Raw genomic sequence first — 21,477 nt, forward strand, 5'->3', positions numbered from 1 at the left:
GTGGGTGGGTGGGTGGATGGATGAGTGGGTGGGTGGGTGGGTGGGTGGATGAGTGGGTAGATGGGTGGGTGGGTAGATGGATGGATGGATGGGTGGGTGGATGGATGGATGGGTGGGCGGATGAGTGGGTAGATGGTTGGGTGGGTGGGTAGATGGATGGATGGATGGGTGGGTGGATGGATGGATGGGTGGGTGGATGGACAGGCAGATAGATGAGTGAGTGGATAGATGGGTGGATAGAAGCTGTAAATATTGGCAGGGAAACTCCAGTGGCCAGTATGGGGGTGCCATAGTGCTGAAGTCGAGTAGCCTTGCTGAACTGTGGTCTCTGACATCCTCACCCCTTAGTTTTCCTGGCTTTCCCATAGGGGTGGCATCACTTGCAGGGTAGTAGAAGGATCCATCACTGGGGCCATGCTACTACAGAGCTGGTGTCCTGCAGGTGGTAGGGGAGAGCCAGAGGACTGTGGTGATGGATTCCTGGGGACAGACCATGCAGGTGGCTTGGTGGGTTTGCACAGAGCTGGAATGCCACACAATGGAGTTCGGAGCTTAGTTGTGAGGCGATAGAGTGCCATGGTGGACTCAGTCCCCTGGGAGGCCTTGGGGCCAGCACCACCTTGCTGCTGTGTGACTGGGCAAGTCGCTCTCCTCTGGGCCTCAGTTTCCTCTTCTGTGAAGTGGGGTAATGACTCGTCTTTGTGGGGGTGGTGAGGGAGAGCAATGAGATCACAGCTCACTCAGTGACCTGGACACCCAGCTGGGCAGGCTCAGGGGATACTCCTTGCATATCTCCCCGAGAGGGTCTGCTGGAGTTGGCCACCGTGGGCCTCACGCTGAGGGGTAGGGTTGCTGAGCTAGGTCTGCTGACACCAGGCAGTTCCTGCCTCTGTCTTCAAACCTTCAGGCAGAGATAGCTCTGGTAGATGCCCAGGCTGTGGCTGAAGGGGCTGGGCAGTGCCCTTGTTGATGGACTGTCTCTGGTTCTCCTGTCGTAACTCAACGAGTACTTATTAAGCACTTACTGTGTGCTCAGTGCTGGTGGGGACACAGCCATGAGCAACACAGACAAAAGTTCTCCTGGAACTGATCTGGAGGGGGATTAATTGGCATGAGAAAATACAGGAATGTGCTGTGCCCCCTGGAGATGGTAGGCTGGAGGTTTGCAGAGTTTACAAATTTGCTGAGAAAAAGGTGGACTGTGGCAAAGACATGGACAATGAGAGTGTGGACCATGGGAGCCTGGCACTCCTGCAGAGGAACCAGACACTGCAAAGGCCCTGCAGCAGGAGGAGCTGAGGCTGGAGCAGGAAGAGCAAGAGCACTGAACACAGAGGGGATGGATAGCCAGCTCAGAGGACCGGAAGCCTCAAGTCTTTAGTGGGCGGCTGGCCCTGCTGGCTCCCAGGAAAGGCAAGCATTTGGGTTTACCTTGGCTTGGGTGATGGAGCATTGGACCGCTGCCCAGTCAAAGTGCAGAGGTTGGAATTCAGAGATGGGGACTCCGTGCCCCTCACCCAATGTGCAGCATGGAGGATACTTCAGGTGACCTTGGCTATCCTGGGGACAGTCTCAGCCTTTCAGTCTCTTCTTTTTGCTCATCTCACTGTTCCTGATTCAGCTGTAATGTCTGTCTCTTTTGTCCTCATAGCAGCAAGCCACAGCCACAGGGCAGCACGCTGTGCCTTTAATTCTCTCTGCTTCCAGGTGTGGAAACTTGAGGCTGCCCACCCAGGTGGCATTGTCCAGAGTTTGAGTCCAAACTTACCAAGCCCTGCTCTATTCTGCCTTTTACAGAGGAGGACACTGAAGCATGGCACTGCTTCTAGATGTGCAGGCCCTGAGCTGAGCAGCCCCAGGAAGCCTTTCGCCCAAGGACTTCCTGCTGGGGGCAGAGGGACACTGAGCGCTTCTTCACCCCAAGCATGGGATGGGTCAAGGGGACCCCTGGGACTGGAGAGTGTCAGGATCTTGAAAGGTCCTTGCCTGGCCTCCACAGGCCTCAGCCCAGGAACGGGGCTGCATCTAACCCGGGACAGCCTGGCCCTAAAGAGCAGCCCTGTCCAGTCTCTACTCGGGAGATCCCACAGAGAATGGACCTCAGAGCCAGGCCACCTAGGGTCACCATCCAGCTTCCCACGCCACCAAGCCTCAGTAGACCTTGTAGACCTACGATGAGGATGAAATGGGTGATCTGCACACCGCACTGAGGTCAGAGCCTGGTACACAGTCAGGACTCTGCGGCCATACCTGTGTTAGCCATTGATATCTGTCCACCTCCCTAGTCCCACGGCTATTATGAGGGCCAACTGAGGTCACATCGGAGGTCAGACTGTGAGGGACAAAGCCAGGGCTCAGTATTTGCAGAGGGAATACAAGGTGCAGCAGGGAAGAGGGCCTCTCGCTGAAGCCAATGGCCTCTTCCCCAGAGGGCTCTAGAACCTGGGCTGGGAGTGCTGGGCCATAGCCAGTTCCCAGCCCGGAGGGCGGGCGGCCTGGGAACCACAGCAGACAGGGACAGTGATGGATGGAGTGGCCTGTTCTGGCACATTCCATGTTCTTTCCCACCAGCTCTGCCTGGCCTTGGAGAGCTGCTTCCTCTGTGGACAACTTAGCGGCCTTCAGCTAGGAATGGGATCCTGTCTGGAGGACGCAGGTCTCCCTTGGGCCTAGGAGTGGCCCCTGGGCCTGGGAGTTTTCTGGAGGGTGGGAACTGGGAAGCAGCTGAGACTGCAGTGGCTGGAGGCCGAGCCAGGTCTCTAGCACCGCCCTTGTTTGCTGGCTGCTCAGTGGACTCCTATGCACTGGGCCCATGGGAGTGGCCACAACCTCAGGGCAGCCTCACTCAGCTGTGTCTCAGCCCAGCCCTGCTCGAGGCTTCTGGGATTCAGGGTAGGAAGACCATAAAGCCCCCATCCTGGGGTAGGGTGGGGTGGAGTGGGGTGGGGTGGGTGCCCACCCAGCAGTGCTGGATGGACAGCACAGCTGGAGGAGACAACCAGGAGGACACTTGCCAGAGCAAAGACCTCGTGAGAGAATGGAGGACTGGTTCCGGCACAGGGAACCCCGTGGGCTCCCAGACGGCTTGGCTGCATGTGCCTCAGGACCTGACAGGGAGGAGGTGGCCCAGCCACCCACAGTTGGGTCTGTCTCTCATTTCTCAGCTGGGTGGCCGGCAGGTCACTCAGCTGCTCTGTGCCCTGGTTTCCCACCTGTAAGATGAATAGAACCGTCTCCACCTCAGAGGGCTGTTGGGAGGTTACATGAGGGCTGGATTGACCCTCTTATAAGAAATGTTCGCTCCTGAAGTTGGAGCATTGCTTGTTAGGCTGCCTGATGTCACGGGTCCTTAGGGTGAGGGGGCCATCCCAGCATGAGGACCACAGTGCTATTCTGAGCCAGGGAGGGGATAGGAGATGTTGTGGGGCCCCACAGTGCAGGGGGGCCAGTGATGACAGCCCCATTTCTGAGGATGGGTCCTGCCTATGTTGGGTGATGCAGTTCCACACCTTCTGCACGTATGAGCTCGATCCTCGTTCACTAAGGCCGGTTTCTGCATGTGCAGAGCCTGGGCCTCACAGGCTGTGTGAGAAGAAACAGGGTGTCCGTAGGAATCAGGGTCCTGGGGCTACCTCGGGCACTGACTTAACCCCTGCTGCTCATGCCAAGATAGGAGGAACACGTCTTTTTTTCTGGGGAGTGCTCAGCTCTGGAAAGAAGACCCCAAGAAGCTGGGAGGGTGGTCAGGGAACCCCATCCTCTGCCGCCCACTGACTTGGGTCCACGCAGGGACACCCACCCAACCTCAGATCTGACACAGTAGCCCCTTCTGTCTCCCTACTGGCCCATGGGGCACCCCCAGGACCATGAGTTCCACCACGGACAGGACAACTGGGCCACCACGGGAACTGACTCAGGGTCGCGGCTGGTCCAGCCTCTGGTCTCTGCTCTTGGGCAACTGCAGGGTGCTACAGAGAGTAAGGGACTCTGCTGTGGCTCTGAGAGTGACTTCTCCTCTTTGAGCCTCAGTTTCAACATCTGTTAAGCATATGTGATGGTGGGACCTGCCCTGTAGGGTTGTGCGAAGGCATGTGAGCGTATGACACCTGGAACCAGGCTTGCGTGCGGGTCCCTCAGAGGGATCAGCCCACAGCCTCTCTGGCTTGTCTGCGCTGAGCTGTTTGAAGACAGAGATGCCTCTTTCCTGAGGCATCCCTGACCCCGGTGCGGCCCTCTCCAGGACACCTGCCATAGCACAGGTTTGCTGCGTCAGATGGTTTGAGTGCACCTTGTTTTATGACTTCATCCCCCTGGTCTGGAAGGGCCATCCTGCATTTGGAAAGGAAAGCAGGACCAGCCAGTGGACCTCCAGAGTGTGGGCCTGGGTCTGGCTACCTCGGGGCCCCGCATCCATGTGGGTCCCACTGTGGTTGCAGGTGGTCACTGTGCCTGCGTTCCTGAGCCCCCATTGCTTGTACTAAATCAGCCACAGTGACAGCTCTAATCCTGGCTGCCCTGCACGTGGGCTGCCAGCCTTGGTGAGACGGGTGGCTGTGAGTTCAGTGCGCTGTTGCCTTAGAACACGTGGTCAGCACTACCTCTAGAGCAGCTGTTATATTTACCCTTACACGCTAACCCACGGCAAGGAAAACCTAGCAGATACAAGCCACCTCAGGCAGGGCTTGCCCAGGATCCCCAGTCAGGACCTGGGGAAACAGACTTGGCCAGGAGGGTGCAGAGACACCAAGCAGATGGGGGATCTGCCCCCTCACAGCTGGGTAGCTTTGAAGAAAGCACTTCTTGGGCCTTGGTTTCCCCTCTGAAAAACAGGGCCAGGATGGCGCCTCTGGGGAGGGCGTGAGAGTTAGAGACCTGGCCCAGAGAGAGACGGGCCAAGGACCTGAGGGGCAGAGGGGGTCCTGAGGAGAAGGGAGCTGTGCTGGCCTTGCTGCCAATGCTGCTTCACAGAAAATGGAGTTTCCCCGCCCCCAACAGCTCCTAGCACCCTGCATCTGCTATTCCCTCACCACCACCAGCCTCAGCTGGCTCCCGCTCATTCATATTTGCGGCCAGGGGCTGGGCTTGGAGAACTGGACACGGGCTACAGTCAAGCAGTGAGGTCATCCAAGCCCCACAGTAGGCCTCGGAGGGCAGAAGGAGGCTCTGTGGGGTGCAGACCTTGAGGGGAACAGGATAGAAGTCCAGTGGCTTGGAAAGAATGAGATCTGGTGTCTGTTGCCTGCCTGTGGCCTTTCTGGGGCTCCCCACGGGCCTGCTGGGCCTAGTTAGCCCAGGCTGCGGCAGGCAGGCAGCAGGGGGTAATGATAATTAGTAGCCTCAGGTTGCTTGGGTGAGGCAATTTCTCTGTCCTCTTTCTCTCTCACACCCCAGTGCAGTTTGCACTGCTTTAGAGGCAAGAAAGGGGCTCAGAGAGGCCCACCAGGAACCCAGGCCCCTCAGCACCTGCCCCCCTACCTGATCCAGACCAGATCTCAGCCCTGCCTGCTGTGCTCTGCACACCTTTCCTCTCTGCCCCCTCCAGCCCCTTAGCAGGGACCCCAGAGACACTTTCTCCTGGAGGGCTGCATTGGTCAGCACCATCCTGAGTCCTTGACTTTGGGGAGGCCCAGAAGCAAGATGTGGGGTGACATTCCAGGAGAACTAACTGGGAGGGGAAAGTGAAGCCTTTGAATCTGCAGAGGAGAGGGGTCCGGTGGCTGGGAGCTGGACACTGTGGGCTGTGGATGGGAGGGCAGGGAGATGGGATATGGTTCAGGCTGCCGACAGATCTGAAGCAAGAGAGATGCCCACACTGGCCTAGCCACTGTGCAGAGCCCTCAGTGGCTCCCTGCTGCCTGCACACGGAGCCTACCTCCTCCCCACCCCTCTGCACACCTGCCCAATCCCCATGCTGGTCTCTGGACCAGGAGTTCACCCTCAGCGTCTCCTCACCACACCCCTCCCTTTGCCGAGGCCCCACATTGTGTTCTGCTTCCTGGATGGGAGGTCTGCCAGGCACAGCCCCAAGAGCAGGTCTTGGCACCCAGTGTCACTGGATGCCAGCTGGTAGGTGAGGGCTTCACCCATGTCATCTCATCATCTCCCAACTCCCCCATGAGGAAGGTCATCATCTCCCCAATATAAGAGGAGGGGAGTGAGGCTCAGAGAGGTGAGGTGATCTTCCCCAGGCCACACAGCCAGGAGCACTCAAACAAAATTCAAAAACAATTCATTCACAGACCACAAACCAGGGTGGGCAGTGGGGACTGGGAGTTGCCACCAAGTTTATAAGCCCTGTCCTTCATGTCCTCTGCAACCTTGAGACTTCCACAGGTTTGAATCCCAGAGGGACTGCCTCTTTGCAGACCCCAAAGCCCTAAAAAGGGAAGAGCACTGGGGACACCTAAGGGCTGCAGAACCCTGCAGAGGGAGCAGCACCTGTGCATGTGCTGCGTGACTGTGGGCAGATCACACCTCCCCTCTGTGCCTCTGAAAAGTGTTCTGTGAGGACAAAACAAGTCAAGGTACACAAAGTGCGGCTAATGGAGTGCTCAAGTGGTAAGAGCACCTGCCTAGCAAGGATGAGGCCCTGAGTTCAAATCCCAGTGCTGTCAAAAAATAAAAAAAAGGGAGAGATGCAAAGTGCCAGGAACAGAATCTCACACAGTGAGCGTAAGTGAATGGCCTCAAGCCTGGCTTACCTCCTTTTCCTGCCCCACAGCTGACACTCAGTACCCGCGGGTCACTGGGCACGAGCTGAGTGCGTGTGTCCCAGCTTTTGTGTCTCGAACCTCGTGGACATGCTGGTGGGATCATAAGCATTCCCCAAGGGAAAGTTATGGCAATTCATTGTGATGTAGTGTATTGACCCCCGACACCGCCAGTCCTGCTGGTCAGTCTGTCTGCCTGTCGTCCAACCATTAAACAAGTCTGCTGAGAAATAGTGTCCAATGCCTGCTGCCAGCCTGGCCTGGCCATTTTCCCTCTTGCCTGCCCCCAACCCCAGCTGAGATTTCTCTTCATTTGCTTGTTTCGTTCAGTTCTCGAGGCCCAAATGAGCTGCCTTGGTAGAAGGGCTTCAGAGAAGCAGGGTGTCCCCAGTGTCCCATGCCTGTGACCCAGGGCCAGCGTGGCATATGAGACAGTTAGCCCTGGCCCTCCCAGGCTTGCTCCATTCGCCCGCTGGCCCAAGGGCAACCTGGGCAGATGAAGGGCTGATGAGAACAGGCCTGCTCCCTATGGGGGCAGCCAGCCACCTTTGCCTTCTTTGGTTGTCACCAGGGACTGGCCGACAGCCCTGCAGCCAGCCATGGTGTTGATGGGTCCCCACAGCTGCAACCACACGTGTGCCTGGCCATCAGCCTCTGGACAGGCGGGAGGAGGGGAGGGGCAGGGCGTCTGCAGGAGGGGTCAGAGCTACAGCTGGGGACAGCAGGTACAATGGCCTGGGTGGCTGCTGTGCACTGGCTGCTCCACACCCTCCTCGTGAGCACAGCAGGGAGGGGCTTCCTGACCCTTACCCCACAGGCCTGGGCACCAGCCAGTGTGGAATGCGGGGCTGTGATGTCTGAGCTGTTGCCCCTTCTGTAAAAGGGGGCAGGGGTGAGGTAAGGTTCGCACAGCACTTGGCATGAGACGGTGTAAATGTCACTTACTGGTCACCAGCCTCAGAGACTAGCCCAGACCCACACTTGTGACTATTTGCAGACAACGATGGTACCTTGGGAGTGGGGAATGGGGTGGGAAGAGCGAGGGACGACAGGCAGGAGCCCCCAGACTGTGACTCTATCTGCTTCGTCCCCCAGCCCGTGGGAGAGGCTGCGTGGGTGTGAGCTGGACGTACACAGCAGGCAGTCCCTGGATAGCACGATCTGCCCTGTGTACAGTAGGTGGAGGACACCACCTTGCTGGCCCCAGGAGCTGGGCCATCTGATCTGAAATGTGGCTTCCGGGTCTTTCCGGCCTCACCTGGCACCAGCTGACCCTGACTTAAGTTAAAGGGGGAGATCCAGAACTCACGGCCCCCTACAAGAATGCCCATGCAAGCTCTGGCTCAGGCCCTGTGGTCCTAGACCAACCTGGACAATCTTCACTTCAGGTCCCGTTCTGGGGGGCGGCGGAAACTGGGGAGCCTTAGATCCATCCAGTCCTTGGTCCACCATGACCTTCATCATCTCTTTGCCCTCTCAGACTTTGGGATCTGGCTGAGCTGAATGGTGCAGTCACTGACGTAGCCACATTTCATGGGCCAGGCCACGATGTCCTGAAATCTAAGCCCCCTCCCAATGGAGTCCTGACTGCATGGTTAAAATAGAGGCTCTGAAGCTGGGTGTACGGCTCGAAAGATAGAGTGCCTGCCTAGCAAGCGTGAGGCCCTGAGTTCAAACCCCAGTACTGCCAAAAAGAACAACGGTTCCACTACCCAGACTGCTACTGTACTTCCCCTGGGCAAAGGCCCCAGAAGAACTTTTAGCATACGTGCAGCTGCTGCCTCGGGGACCTTGGAGATGTAGGTGCTTGGGCTGTGTCCCAGCATCACGAGCAGGTGGAGATCGGCCACCTGTGAGGGCACCTGGGGCTTTCCGTGTGATGAGTGGAGCCAGAGCTCACCTGAGTCATAGACGCCCAGGCCCAGCCCAGCTGTGGGTGGTGGTAAGGCCTTGGCCCAGGAGCAGGTGCAGCCCGGCCTGCTGTGCTCCCAGCTGCCTCACCGTCTGTCTCTTCTCCCCAGCAGACAGGAAGAAGGCCGCAGCAATGCCCGACTCGCCAGCTGAAGTGAAGACGCAGCCCCGGTCCACACCCCCCAGCATGCCTCCCCCACCGCCTGCCACAGCCCAGGGAGCCACACGACCACCTTCCTTCACACCTCACACACGTGAGTGACCCCAGCCCCCCACCTTCACCCAGCGGCTCAAGGCAGCGGGCACAAAGTGTCTGGAGTCGTTTGAATTCTAAACTCTGCATGGAACCCTGCTGGAGGCCTAAGCTTAGGAGGTGCAAATCCCACTTCTTCAGCTTTCTAGCTGTGTGACTTTGGGCAAGCTACTTAACCTGTCTGGTCTGGGTTCCTTGTCTGTAGGGTGCAGCTGGCCATGGCTCCTTCCTTATGGCCATCATGAAGATGGAATGAGTTGACTAAAGCTTTGACAGCAGTGGCCAGTGTGTCACTAGCACTGGGTGGCAGTTGGCTGCAATGCTCTATGCTTCCTGCCAAATTTGGTCGGCACAACCAGACCCAGGACAGACCCAACCCAGAAAGAACATGAGCTCAGAGAGGGGCAGGGCTTCCCCTGGGTCACACAGCAGGTTGCCTGAGTGCTGGACCAGCAGCAGCAGCAGCTCAGACTGGGGAGGGTTCAGCCCTGCCCCGTGTCCATAGCCAGGCCTCAGCAGGGGTGAGGGTCATTCAAGAGCTGGGCCCATGGGCCTCAGCTGCTGGGCAGGACCAGCTCCAGCAGTGTGTGACACCCCACCCCCCAAGTTCTCAGCTGTGTCTGGCTAGCCCTGGGGTTCACATGGTGCTCTGGGAGGGAGGCCTCCAGGGGGCCGTAAGTAGAGTGGCTAGGTCTCCTCCATTACTGCTCTCAGGGCCCCTTTTCTTTGAGAAGTTGTAACTCTAATTTTGGGTTCCTGAGCATCTGGGAAGAAAGACTCCCGACTTGGACTGGTGTGGGGGACAATATCCCCTGTCCCCCTGTACAGTGTGTCCCAGGGGTTCTGGTATGTGAAGAGAAGCCACATGTCACCCCCACCCTTACATTCAAAGCTGCATGCCTGGGGGACCCTTCCCCGGGCTTCGAACCTAGGGAAGGGCCTGGTGATCCCTGGTCCCTTCCAGGCCAGGAAGTTAGTGCTTCCTTGGTCCCCGTTTCTTCCCAAGGCCTGGCCCCTTCCTCCCTGGACATGGAAGGTGTTGCTTCCGTCCTCCAAACCTGGTAGTGGCTTCCTGCAGAGGGGACTTTGGGTGAAACCCGTTCTATCTCTAGTAACAGACCTGGCTGCAGCGAGGGTGGCTTCGTGCAAGGCCAGCTTGTCCCTGTTTGCAGGATGTCAGCTCTGGGTCAGTCTCCTACCCCTTGAGAAATGAGTTGACATCACCTGTCCAGGTAGCCACATCTGGGTGGCATATAGCAGGAGTTTCATGTTCCTGTAGAGTCTGTCTGAGCCAGAGTCCTGATGTGTGATGAAGCCTGAAGGTGGACCACCAGGCCTGACTCCAGCAGCTAGGACTGCCCTTACTTAGCAGTTTGAGGGTCCAGGGAAGCAGTGGTCCTTCCACCTGGGGCTCAGGAATGGTCAGTGGCCGCACTCCTCCAGGCTGGAGGTAGCTGTGCCTTCTCTCACGCTGTCCTCATGCAGTAAGTGGCCAGCAGGATCACCTTCCCTCTTTCCTACACAATCCTCACCTCTGGGCTGAGCCGCAGGCAGTCTCTGGCCACCGTCTGAGCTCATCTGGCAGGTGGAGGAGGAGGCAATATGCCCATATTACTAGTGAGTGTCTCAGCCTGGGGTGCAGGAACTGTTCGTGCGGAGCCACTGTGCCCCAGGCAGTGTGACCATCATACACTCCCTAAAACAACAGCCCCCTGAATGTCTGAAAGCCCCAAGTGGGAGGAACACATAGAGCACCTGCCAGTCTGGTCATGGGTTCCTAGCTGGAACCCTGGCCTCTGAAGGTGCACCACCCAAGCCTTCTGTTCCCTTGGGTCAGTGCCCATGACCCAGAAGTGCTGGCCTGGAGACCAGATGTTCTTGGTTGGGTACGGTTGGGATCAGCATGGACCCTTTGAGCTTTATTTTTTTCATGAGTCCTTTATACAGCTATGAGGGTGGCTGGTGTGTGTGTGGCTTGGGGTCACAATGTCCTTTCATCCCCTGGGCCTCCACCCCGACCTCGGGGTCATGTTTTGGGTGGAGTTCCCAGCTCTACTTACAGAGCATGAAGCCTATGGGAACAACAACTCCTTTTCCTCTCTAGCCAGTGCTTTGGCTCCACTGGGTTGGGAGGAGTGTCCACTGCTGCTCCAGTGTCCCCTGAGATGGCCCCAGATTTGTTCCCTAACCCATGGGATTCCCTGAAAGCCAGTGGTTAACCTCCTGGACCTGGCAAATGGCAGCCCTGGCAAGGCCTGTGCCGCCAGCCACAGATTCCTGCCCAGAGCCTCCGAGCCAAGCAGAGAGACTGACCTTGACCCTCAACTCCAGGGCTGTGGTTTTCCTGCCCAGTGGCCTCCCTGGGAACAAATTGATCTTGGTGTCTAAGATTTGGCTGGCTGGGAGGTGGGCAGGAGACAGAAGACAGAGGCCTGGACAAGTATGAGAAGCAGGGACCCCACCTGTGCTCCTGTAGGGATGGCAGTCCCTAGGTGGCCAGGCTCTACCTGCCCTCAGTTAGCCCATGAGAGATGGAGCTGCTGCCAGACCTCTGAGGCCTCTGCTCACCAACTCTGGGCTTTGTTTTGTTATTTGTTTTGTTTTGGGTTTTTTTGGCAATACTGGGTTTTGAACTCAGGGCTTCAAGCTTGCTAGGCAGGTGCTCTACCCTTTAAACCACACCCTAGTTCTAGGCTTCATTTTGGAGATCACTGAAAACACAGTTTGGGCCCTAGGTCCCTTAAGGATGGGGCCGAGTGGGGTCCCCAGGCATTTCAAGGAAGAGGGCTTTTTTAGAACACCTATCCTGCCCTCACTGAAGAAAATGCCAAATTCTCATAGATCCCTGGAGGGTCCTCCTGAAAGGAATCTTTAGAGACTGCCCAGCTCAACTCCATTATCTTAAAGAGGGGGAAACTGAGGCCCAATGTGAGAGTAGACTATAGCCCCTGGTAGTGACAGAGCCTGTGCTAAGAGGCAGGGGGCGCCGGCCGACAAAGCCGCCCTCCTGACAGCGTGTTCTTATTTTGCTTACAGATGGCGAGGACGGACCTGCGACATCTCTGCCCCATGGCCGTTTTCATGGCTGCTTAAAGTGGTCTATGGTCTGTCTCTGTAAGTAAAATAACAAAAACCGCTGGCCTCCAGCAGACCTTTGCCTTGGTCTACTCCACTGCCTTGACACCCCAGCCTTCTTGGAGACAAGAGGGATCTGAGAGGGGCAGGGTAACCAGGGCCTGAGTTGCACAGACACTGAGCCTAGGCCATGGGATGTGCACAGGTGAACACCTCCCAAGCTGCTTTCTCCAACAGCAAACAGGGAGATGGAGGCCGACCCAGAGCCTCAGTGAGGAGGCAGAGGGCAAGTCAGGCTCTGCCATTTTAAGGACAGGCCCCAGCTCCAACTACTGGGAGGGTGACATTGGGAAGGTCTGGCTACCTGTGCCTCAGCTTCCCTGTCTGCAAAGTGACATCGTCACAGCACCAAGTGGCAAGGGTGATGTGTGAGTTGGTGCTAGCAGAGCCTTGGCCATGGTGTGTGGGCCACTGTGTGCCCTGCAGACATCAGCCACCAGTGGACGATTCCATCAAAGCCCAGGCACTTGCATGGGTTGAAATTCAGAGCCCTCTGCTCTACACCACAGCCCCTGGACTGAGCCAGATGGCTGCACAGCCCAGGTGCGGCTGCCGCATGACTCCAGGGCTCTGAGAATGAGGAAACTGTCAGGACAGCTTTATTTCTGTCGTATGTTGTCCTATTTACTGCCGTGATCCTGTGCCGTGCTTGGCTGGACACTGGAGCCTGGCCCACAGCCCTGAACCCTGGCTGTCAGCCGTCTGCCGACTGTGGCTCTTACTGTGGCAGTGGTGGTCCCGCTCCAATTTGCTGCTCAGAGCCCCTAGGCAGGAGCATCCAGAGATACCCCCGTTTGTGGGATTCCCCCACCCCAGGTCAAACCCCACTAAGGCCACAAGGCTGGGGGAGCCATGGGGGTGCTTGTGTGTGCCCCCAAACCTCAGCTGAGGACACGTGTGCAGTCTAACTTAGTAACACACCTGTTGCGGAGGGAAAGCATTTGTGCTGGGGGCTATTTTCGGCGTCTCTTTAGCAAGCTGCTGAGACTGCCCGGCAGCCACAGGAGGGAGGCTGGACAGGCAGAGGCGAGCAGGCCACCGGGAACCCAGGGGCCCAGGGCAAGGCTGGTAAGTGGGCCTCAGGGAAGACAGGCCCAGGCTGGTTGGGGCTGGCGGGTGGGGCCCAGGCAATGTGCCCTTGGCATCTTAGAACCTGCTAGAAAGTCCAGAGCCCTGGTGAGAGTATGCCCATCTTTAGGACCCTAGCCCACCACTGTGGTGAGGTCTTCGTGGTGATGAACCATCTCCTCGCCTGGCTGGGGTGACAGTGAGTGGTTGTCATCAGTCTTGAATGGGGTGTGTGCTAGCCAGTGAGAGGGGAAGTGAGCCCCCAGCTGGGTCTTCTGGATAAGGTTCAGAGTCTGGGGGCCGTGGGGGTGCTATGTGTGGTGGACGCTGACTGTGCTGGGGGACCCCTCGCTGGCCTTTTGCTGCTTGTGCAATGGCTGTGCTGTAGCTGGTCTGTGGGTTCTAAGCCCGGGTGGAGCCCCAGGTCACCCCAGCTGAAGGGATGGCTGCTCAGAGAGCACGTGGAGAGGGTTCAAAATGACAGTCCTGAGCTCCCCTGCTGCAGCCTGCAAGGGGGGCTGCGGCAGCATGCAGCATTCACCTTCCTTTGCCTGTGATGTTTCCAAATCCTCACTACACAGGCCAGCTTTGCATGACACCTAGCTCCTTAAACCAGTCAGGATGAAGATGACACTGGGGACACCTCTCCAGGGGAGGTGGCAGGACAAGTAAGCTCCATGAACCAGAGATGTGGAGCAAATGGAGGCCACCCATACCCTGGCCTTGCAGCCCCACTCCAGAACACCAGGGCATGGCCATGCCTGTCTCTTGTCCTTATGACATGGGGGCATTTGAGGACCTCTGTGAGCTGAGAGCTGGACTTCTCACAGTAGCCCCTGCAGCGGGCAACTGTCAGGCCCAAACCTGAGGGATAGCAGAGTGAGGTCCACACCCCGAGGCTGCCATAACAGCAGTCACATTTCTGTGCCCCCACCACGGAAAGCAACCCTGGGCTGGGTCCTGCCTCACGCTGCATGCCCCCGATTCCCCGTAGAAAGTGGGATCCACTGTGGATGAGATGACTCAAGGGCCATCTGCTGGGTCTCCCCAGTGCCTCAGTGGCCCTGTCTGCCGTGTGGATCAGGGGCATGCCTGTGCAGGAGGTGCCAGACAACTCCTGGCCCCAGGTGGGTCATCCAGGCTGGGGCCTCAGGCAGTGTTTGGGCAAGGTGGAGCTAGTCGGTAGACTATCGTTTAGCTAAATGGCACCTCTGTGGGGATGGGAGAGGCTGAAGCCCCAGTACTGGCCAGTGTGAGCAGGTCCTCAGGTGTTCAGGAATGTGGACCCAGCAAGGCCACAGCTGCAGGACAGATGAGGCCCAGGAAGGAGGGACCAGAATGTAGCTCCACCTCAATGCCCCCACCTGCTAAGCTGACAAGACAGCTGGCAGAGGTCACCTCCCAGGCCCTGTCAGGGTGGACAAGGCAGCCACAGAAGGACACACTGAGGCCTCCACGGTCCACAGCAAGCAGTGTGAACGACACCCACCAGCTGAGCCCTGAGGGGCTCATCCTGGAGAAGGAACTCCCACTCCCACCTTGGCACACACAGGTCCCGTAGGGCCTTGGCGCAGGTGGGAGGAGATATGTGAAACCTGTGGCCCTGAGGGCTCAGGTAGCCTGACCTGCCCCTCACCCAGAACCCACTCACAGCACAGGCCTAAGAACCATGTTTCCCTGCAGGTAGCCACATAAGGCTGGAGGTGGGGTGGCCCTGGGGAAGGGGCAGGGCACAGCACTCAGGAGTCACTGCTGAGAGCAAGAGTGGCGTATAAACATGTGTGCACACTGTGGGACGTGTGTGCATGTGTGTGGGGATGTGTGTATGGAGGATACACACATGCATGGGAGTGCACGCGGGTATAGGGAGGTGAGTGTGTGTGTACATATGGGAGTGTGCACATATGTCTTGGTGTGTGCACACACGTATGGCTTGTATATGCGCACACGTACAGGTCTCATGCAAGACTCTGGTGGTCACAGATGAGGTTCCTGTGGCCAGCAGCACAGGTGCAGGCACAAGGCTTCTCGGTCCTCCCTTGCACAGGCTCACTCTTTGCCTCCATTACCCAAGGCTAAGGGGCGAGGACCTGCTCCCAGGCCTTGCTAGAGCCCTGGGACGCTGACCTGATGATAGGGCCAGCCAAGATAGTCATGTCTCAATGACCTAGAGCACTGGTCCTGCAGCATACTCAGCTGTCCCCTCAGTCACCTGCTTGTCCTCAACACACACCAAGCCAGGGACTCACGTGCATAGCTCTGCATGTCAGAAGCCCCAGGCAGGGTCCCGCCACTCCTCTAGGTGTCCCCAGGCCCTCTGCCCGACAACCAAGCCCCATGGGTCCAGACATTGTGTGGTATGCAAGTGATAGCGTTGCCTGGGGTTGGGGAGGCTGCCGTGTGTTGGGGGGGTACATTGCAGGGGGCTGTTCTGCAGAAGTGGGGCCGCTGGGCTTTCCTGGTAGTGGTGAGTGACTTCTCATTTCCCGAGTGTCCAGTGGGTGGAAAAGCCCCCAGGCTACCTCACAGTGAAAACCTGAGCCAGCCTGGAGGGGATAGGCATCTTTTGGCTATGGGTCTTCTCTGCCAGGCTTGACCTCAGCCTCAAGTGAGGCACCAGGGGCAGTGCAGGCCAGCCACAGGCAGATGGCTGTCCCTCTGCAGCCAGTCAGCCTGTACCCTCCCCCACACCTTTCTGGGGAACCTGGAGCGAAGGGCTTTGTCTCCCAGGTACCAGTTCCCCCATCTGTAAAGGAGTACAGCACTCCGCCCGTGGCATGGCTTCAAGGGCAGGGCAGCCAGCGTGCACAGCTGCTCTGTGAGGCCCAGGACTCCACTGTCATTGCTGCTATCATGGTCATTTGGCCATTGTTTTTGTCGCTGTTATTTGCTCCTGGTCATTGTGACCCTGTGCCTTTGTCACGCCTGCCCTCATGCTGCCTCCCCTCTCACAGTGATGAACGGCAGCAGCCACTCACCCACGGCCATCCATGGCGCCCCATCCACGCCCAATGGCTTCAGCAACGGCCCGGCCACATCATCCACAGCCTCGCTGTCCACGCAGCACCTGCCCCCTGCCTGTGGGGCACGGCAGCTAAGCAAACTCAAGCGCTTCCTCACTACCCTGCAGCAGTTCGGCAGTGACATCTCCCCCGAGATCGGGGAGCGTGTGCGCACACTGGTGCTCGGGCTGGTGGTGAGTCTGCGGCCTCCCTGGTGACGCCTGGCTGTGCCAACCCTGGGGCCACCTGCCACCCACCCTCCTCCTCTCCCCTCCCCAGGGCAAGGGCGGGATGGCTGGCTCAGGTGCCGATCTGCAAACATGAGGTGGTTTCTCCCCTCAGAACTCAACACTGACCATCGAGGAGTTCCACTCCAAGCTCCAAGAGGCCACCAATTTCCCGCTGAGGCCATTTGTCATTCCCTTCTTGAAGGTAATACAAACAACCCCACCTGCTGCTGGGGCTCCCTGAGGGCCCCAAACCCCATCCCTGCCAGGCTTCATTCTCAGCTGCCCCGGGGGACAGTGCTGACCAGTCAGGACTGATTCTCGACTAGTTAAGGCTGCAAAGTAGTCAGCTGCCAAACCTAGTACTCTAAAACAGAGTACTTAGTAAATCCTCTGAGCACCAGCACTGGGCCAGGTGCTGTGGGAGGCTCAGGGATCAAGTGGGAAGGTAGGCTGAGTCCCTAAAGCAATGGCCTGGTGCAGAGGGTGGGCTGCCAACCAGCGATCACAGACAGCGAGGAAATACCCCAAGAGCCCCTCAATCCCCCTTTTGTGGAGATTGAGGACGATGAGGGACGGGCCAGAGAAGGGTCAGGGACAGAGTCCTCCAGGGAGTGGGAGAGCATGTGCAAAGGTAGTGGGGAAGGAGGAACAGCAGGGGCCAGTGTGGCTGGAACAGTGCGTGAGGTGTGGAGAGGGCAGGGCGGCAGTGGAGAGAGGTGGGTAGACTTTTAGGCAGCCAGGTGGCTGGGTAGACAGACAGATAAGCTGTCAGGTGGAAGGAAGATGTTGTAGCTATTGCAGATGAACAAGGGACTGGGCCTTGTGCACAGATGGTGGTATGGATCCCCTTGGCAGAGCAGTCAGCAGCCTGTGAACATGGCGGGTTCCCAGGCCCCAGCCCAGACCTGCAGAATCAGGAGCTGTTTTCAAATCTGGTGATCCCTGTGCACACAAACAGGGACAGACACAGTACGCACCACATCAGTTCAGTGATTCATGCAGCCCTCGGCTTCCCGCTGAGTGGCTCATCTCTGAGAGGGAGCAAGGGTGACCTTCTCTGCTGAGCTGTCCTGAGGTCAAGGTTCCACTAATTTCCTCGGATAATGCTGGCCTGGCCACACCTTAGGCCTTATCCCATCTGGCTTTCACCTCCTGTTCAGCTGGGACCAATGGGTTGTGCTTCCTACACATCTGGGCTCTATACCCGCTCAGGGCTCCTTCCAGGGGTCTTGAGGTCAGCTCAGCCTGGACACTGTCAGGCGTGAGTGCTAAGCCCACCCCTGCACAGTGCTGCACTGGGCTCCACTCCTCTGTGGCGACCTCCACAGCTGTCAGCGGGCGTCCTCAGGCTCTCGGGGACTGCATGAAGGTGTGTCAGAATATGGCACATTCCTGGTTCTCATTGGGGATTCCAGCTGTCCCCTTGACAAGCAATGAATCTTAAAGTTGTCATAGGCATCCTGTTGACCCCTGAATTGAGACGCACAAGTCCTACCACTGTTAGGATTAACAGGCAGGGAAACTGAGTCCCTAACATCCCCTATCTGGTGACATGGAACCAGGCTCAAGGTTGGATCTGTCCAACTCCAAATCCCCACGGCCTTCACTGGCATGGCCTGCCAGGCCTCATTCCCTCATGGGGGGTGGTCCCCATATCACACCCCACATCTGGTCCCTTCCTTCCTCCCACTCACACCTTGCTGGGCTCACACTTAAGCTGGTGACAACAGGAAAGGAAGCCCCTGGCTCCAGAACTGTGGCCCCACCAGTCAAACGCAATGGTTGGAGGCCCTCACTCTCCTCCCCTCCAGCTACTACCCATTCTGCCATCATCCATCCTTGGGAGGCAGTGCACTGCTTCCTGCTTGCTTCCAGATCTAATGTCTGTAGCAGATGCCCCAGTGGCTTCAGGGCCCCAGCCAGGCCCACAGCCCCTACACTGTGCCCCAGCTCAGTGCCAGGTGCCCCCCACCCCCAGCCATGTGTACCTGGCACCACCCACAGCAGATGCTGGGCAGGACAAGTGCTGCCTTGTTTAAGGACTCCTCTGCCCCTGTTTCCCCTCTGCCTGCAGTGGCTCTCACGGGCCTGAGGGACAGCTGGGGTGAGGGGTCTGTCAACCTTATAGCCCCATCTGGGGCCCCAGGTGCACAGCTGTCAGGAACACAAAGTGCGTGAGTCTCTGACACAGAGACTCTCGCTCCTAAGGCGCGAGAGGAGCCAGAAGTGAGAAATGAAACATGAGGGCTGCTGCTGGTGCAGCTTCCAGGGCTTGTTGAGACGACACCAGCCAGAACCCCAGCCTGTGGTCGGGCCTAGGGAGTAGCACTCGCTGACTCCTCACAGACCCATGGCTGCTTTGATTGCAGAGTGAAGTGGGGGGCCAGCATGACGGGCTGGACACAAAGAAGCAAGAGGGAGGGACCTCAGCCAGCCAGTAGGTGACTCCAGGCACCTCGCTGCCCTCTGGGGTGGGTTCTGGTCTGCAGCTGGACTGGGAGCAGCGGTTGTGCCTTCCTGAAGGCTCACAGCCCACCAGTGCTACGTGGGGCTCCTCAGCATGGCCTCAGGGATGCCAATCTGGAAAAGGACTGTGCTTAGCGGCTGGGTAGGGACTGACTCCATCTGCAGCTCCCTCTTGGGTCCTCTCCTGGATAGGGGCTGAAGGTGCCCACCTCAGGGGTCATGGGAAGGACTAAGTTAATTCACCCAGGGATCACTGTAGACTGTCACTCCCAGGGCTTTCACAGGTCTGGTCTACAAATGAGGCAGAGGTCAGAGAGGTTAAGTGACCTGCCCAAGGCCACACAACCCCTCAGTGGCCGAGCCAGGGTGGGCTGTCTGTCAAGCCCACCATCAGGCAGGCTTTAGCAGAGGGCTCAGCAGAGCTATGGAGACATGGCAAACCCTGTGGTTTTGCCGTCTGTGTGGTGAATTTGCAGACGGTTTTGTTCCCTTGACCTGAGTTCTCATCAGGGAGCAAGAGAGTGACTGACTTCTGTAGCACAAGAGCCTCTGTGCAGATGGTGGAGTTGGGCCCAGGGCAGTCTGTGACCAGCTCAGTTTGTTCATCCTTTGAGTAGTGATGCTCTCTGGCACTCCAGGCTTCTGGGGACAGAATGAGAATACCTACCCCCACACTCCTGGGCTGGGCAACTAGCAGTCCTGCCCACCCCCAACTAGCCCCCCTGTGAAGGACTGCTGGGTCTGAACCATATAGCTGGGACTGCCCAGCTCTAGGGTCCCTTACCCCCTGTCCTGGCCTGCCCCATGTGTGGCTAGGTATCAGGGCTTTCCAGAAGCTGGGAGAGGCCGCCCTGCCGGCCAGCCCCCACCCGGGGCTCCAGCTCCCAGCTGGCCCCAGCCGGTCGGGGATCCAGATGTTTCTCCACCCTAACAGCGACCAGCCGGCGCTCGTGCCTGTTCCCCACCCCACTGTGCAGCCAAGGGGAGGACCCTGGGGGTTGGGGCTGGTGAGGGAGGGGACATTGAGCTCCCGGGACCTCCTGGGACCTTGTTCCCAGCTCATGCTCCTGACGTGTTCAGCAGATGGTGGGCTGGCCCCTGTTCAGCTATCCAAATAGAAAACAGGCCTGGCAGCCGGCACGGCTTGACAAAAATGCTCAGCTGCCTGATGAGACGGGCAGATGTGCCCATAGGGGCTGGGGAGGCGGAGCAGGGGAAGGCTGCCCTGGCAGCTTTGAAGCGTTCAAGAAAGTTGGGGATTGTATTTATTTACAAATACTTAGAACTGCTGGCTCTCCCAAGGACCTGCTGCTGGGCCCCCATCCAGCATGCTGAGACCCAGCCTGCTGCCCTCCCCCTGGCAGCTTGGGGAAGCTGGAGAAGGCATAGGAGGAGCCTGCAGCCCAGCAGTGCACGCTGGGAGGCGGCACACAGGCAGGCACAGTGGTTAAGTGCAGGGTGTCAGAGGCGGGTCTGCATTCAAGTCCTTCATGCACACAAATGCAGGGCCAAGTTATAATGTCACCAAGGCTGTGAGGATCACGTGGGGTCGTCCTTCCCACGTGCTCAGAGCCACACAGTCGCAGAAGAAACACACTGATGTCCTGTCCCAGCTCCATACTTTGTTCAGCACTGGGGCTGGAAAGCAGTAGGAGAGGGGCCATCTCCATGAAACTTCTGGTCAGCGCATGTCAGGAGCCAGAGCAGAAGCCCTGTGAGCACCACGCTGCATTTCTGCTCCCAGCACCTCCTATTATAACCAGTTGTGAGTGCAGGGCTGGTTGCTTGCCCTCTTTGAGCCTCCATTACCTTGTGTCCTGCCCAGAATGGTGCCTGCCTGGACAGGGCGCAGGTGAGAAATACTGTTTACAACTTCCCCTCCTCATGTTCATCAGAAGTCACCCTGAAAGAGAACACAGTGACATGGAAAGTCTGACATCTGGGCCTGGGGTCCATGCACCACAAAACACTGTGCAGGAACTGGCCTGCCTAGCTCTCTTTCTGCCTCACACGAAACAGTGGTAAGCAATAACCAAACCAAGGGACCCAACGAGGCCCAGAAGTCACCAGAGGCAGCGGGGACTTACCCTATAGGCCAGTGGGCCCAGGGCTCTCGCTGGTCTGAGTAGGTTGTGCAGACTTGCGCCCCAAATGGCACCAGCAACACCCTAAGTTCTCTTCCTTCCTGCAGGCCAACCTGCCCTTGCTCCAGCGTGAGCTCCTGCACTGCGCCCGCCTGGCCAAGCAGACGCCTGCCCAGTACCTGGCCCAGCATGAGCAGCTCCTTCTGGATGCCAGTGCTGCCTCCCCTGTGGACTCCTCTGAGCTCCTGATGGAAGTCAATGAGAATGGCAAGAGGAGGACGCCTGACAGGTACTGGCCAGCTCCTCTAAGGCCTGCCTGGAGGGAGGGGATGGACAGCTGCTCCTTCACACTCACCTCTCTGGACACAGCTCTGCAGGGTGGCCCAGCTTGTTCATAACAAGACTGCATTCTGCAGGGGACAAGATAGTGGGCTGGTGGTGCCCTGTCCCCTGCACAGTAGAGCTGCCCTGTCGGGCTGTGGACTCAGGTGGACCTGGGAGCCTCAGGAGGGGACGTTGGGCAGGCATTGCCTGGCATTTCCTCCTGTGTTAGACACTGAATGACAGGGAGTCCGAGGACCCCACAAGCCTACCTGGGCTGGGCTCCTCTGCTGACCA

At 58.1% G+C, this 21,477-nt stretch overlaps 1 protein-coding gene across 7 annotated transcripts in view; it reads left to right on the forward strand.

Moving 5' to 3' along the window:
* The window catches only part of Cbfa2t3 (CBFA2/RUNX1 partner transcriptional co-repressor 3), an 84,509-nt gene that overhangs the window by 48,764 nt on the left and 14,268 nt on the right, over nt 1-21,477 (forward strand). For 3 of the 7 annotated variants that reach the window (XR_012441850.1, XM_074055474.1, XM_020173560.2), the window contains exons 2-6: nt 8,732-8,875; nt 11,911-11,988; nt 16,032-16,273; nt 16,422-16,511; nt 20,967-21,148. Coding sequence is in view for 6 of the 7 variants with exons in the window: in XM_074055474.1 (XP_073911575.1) it covers nt 8,732-8,875; nt 11,911-11,988; nt 16,032-16,273; nt 16,422-16,511; nt 20,967-21,148 (736 nt within the window). In the remaining variant the exon portion in view is untranslated. The other 4 variants (XM_020173557.2, XM_020173559.2, XM_020173558.2 and 1 more) reach the window with 3 other exon arrangements.

The sequence above is a fragment of the Castor canadensis genome, chromosome 15 (genome assembly GCF_047511655.1).
Source record: "Castor canadensis chromosome 15, mCasCan1.hap1v2, whole genome shotgun sequence".
In the NCBI taxonomy this organism is placed as follows: domain Eukaryota; kingdom Metazoa; phylum Chordata; class Mammalia; order Rodentia; family Castoridae; genus Castor; species Castor canadensis.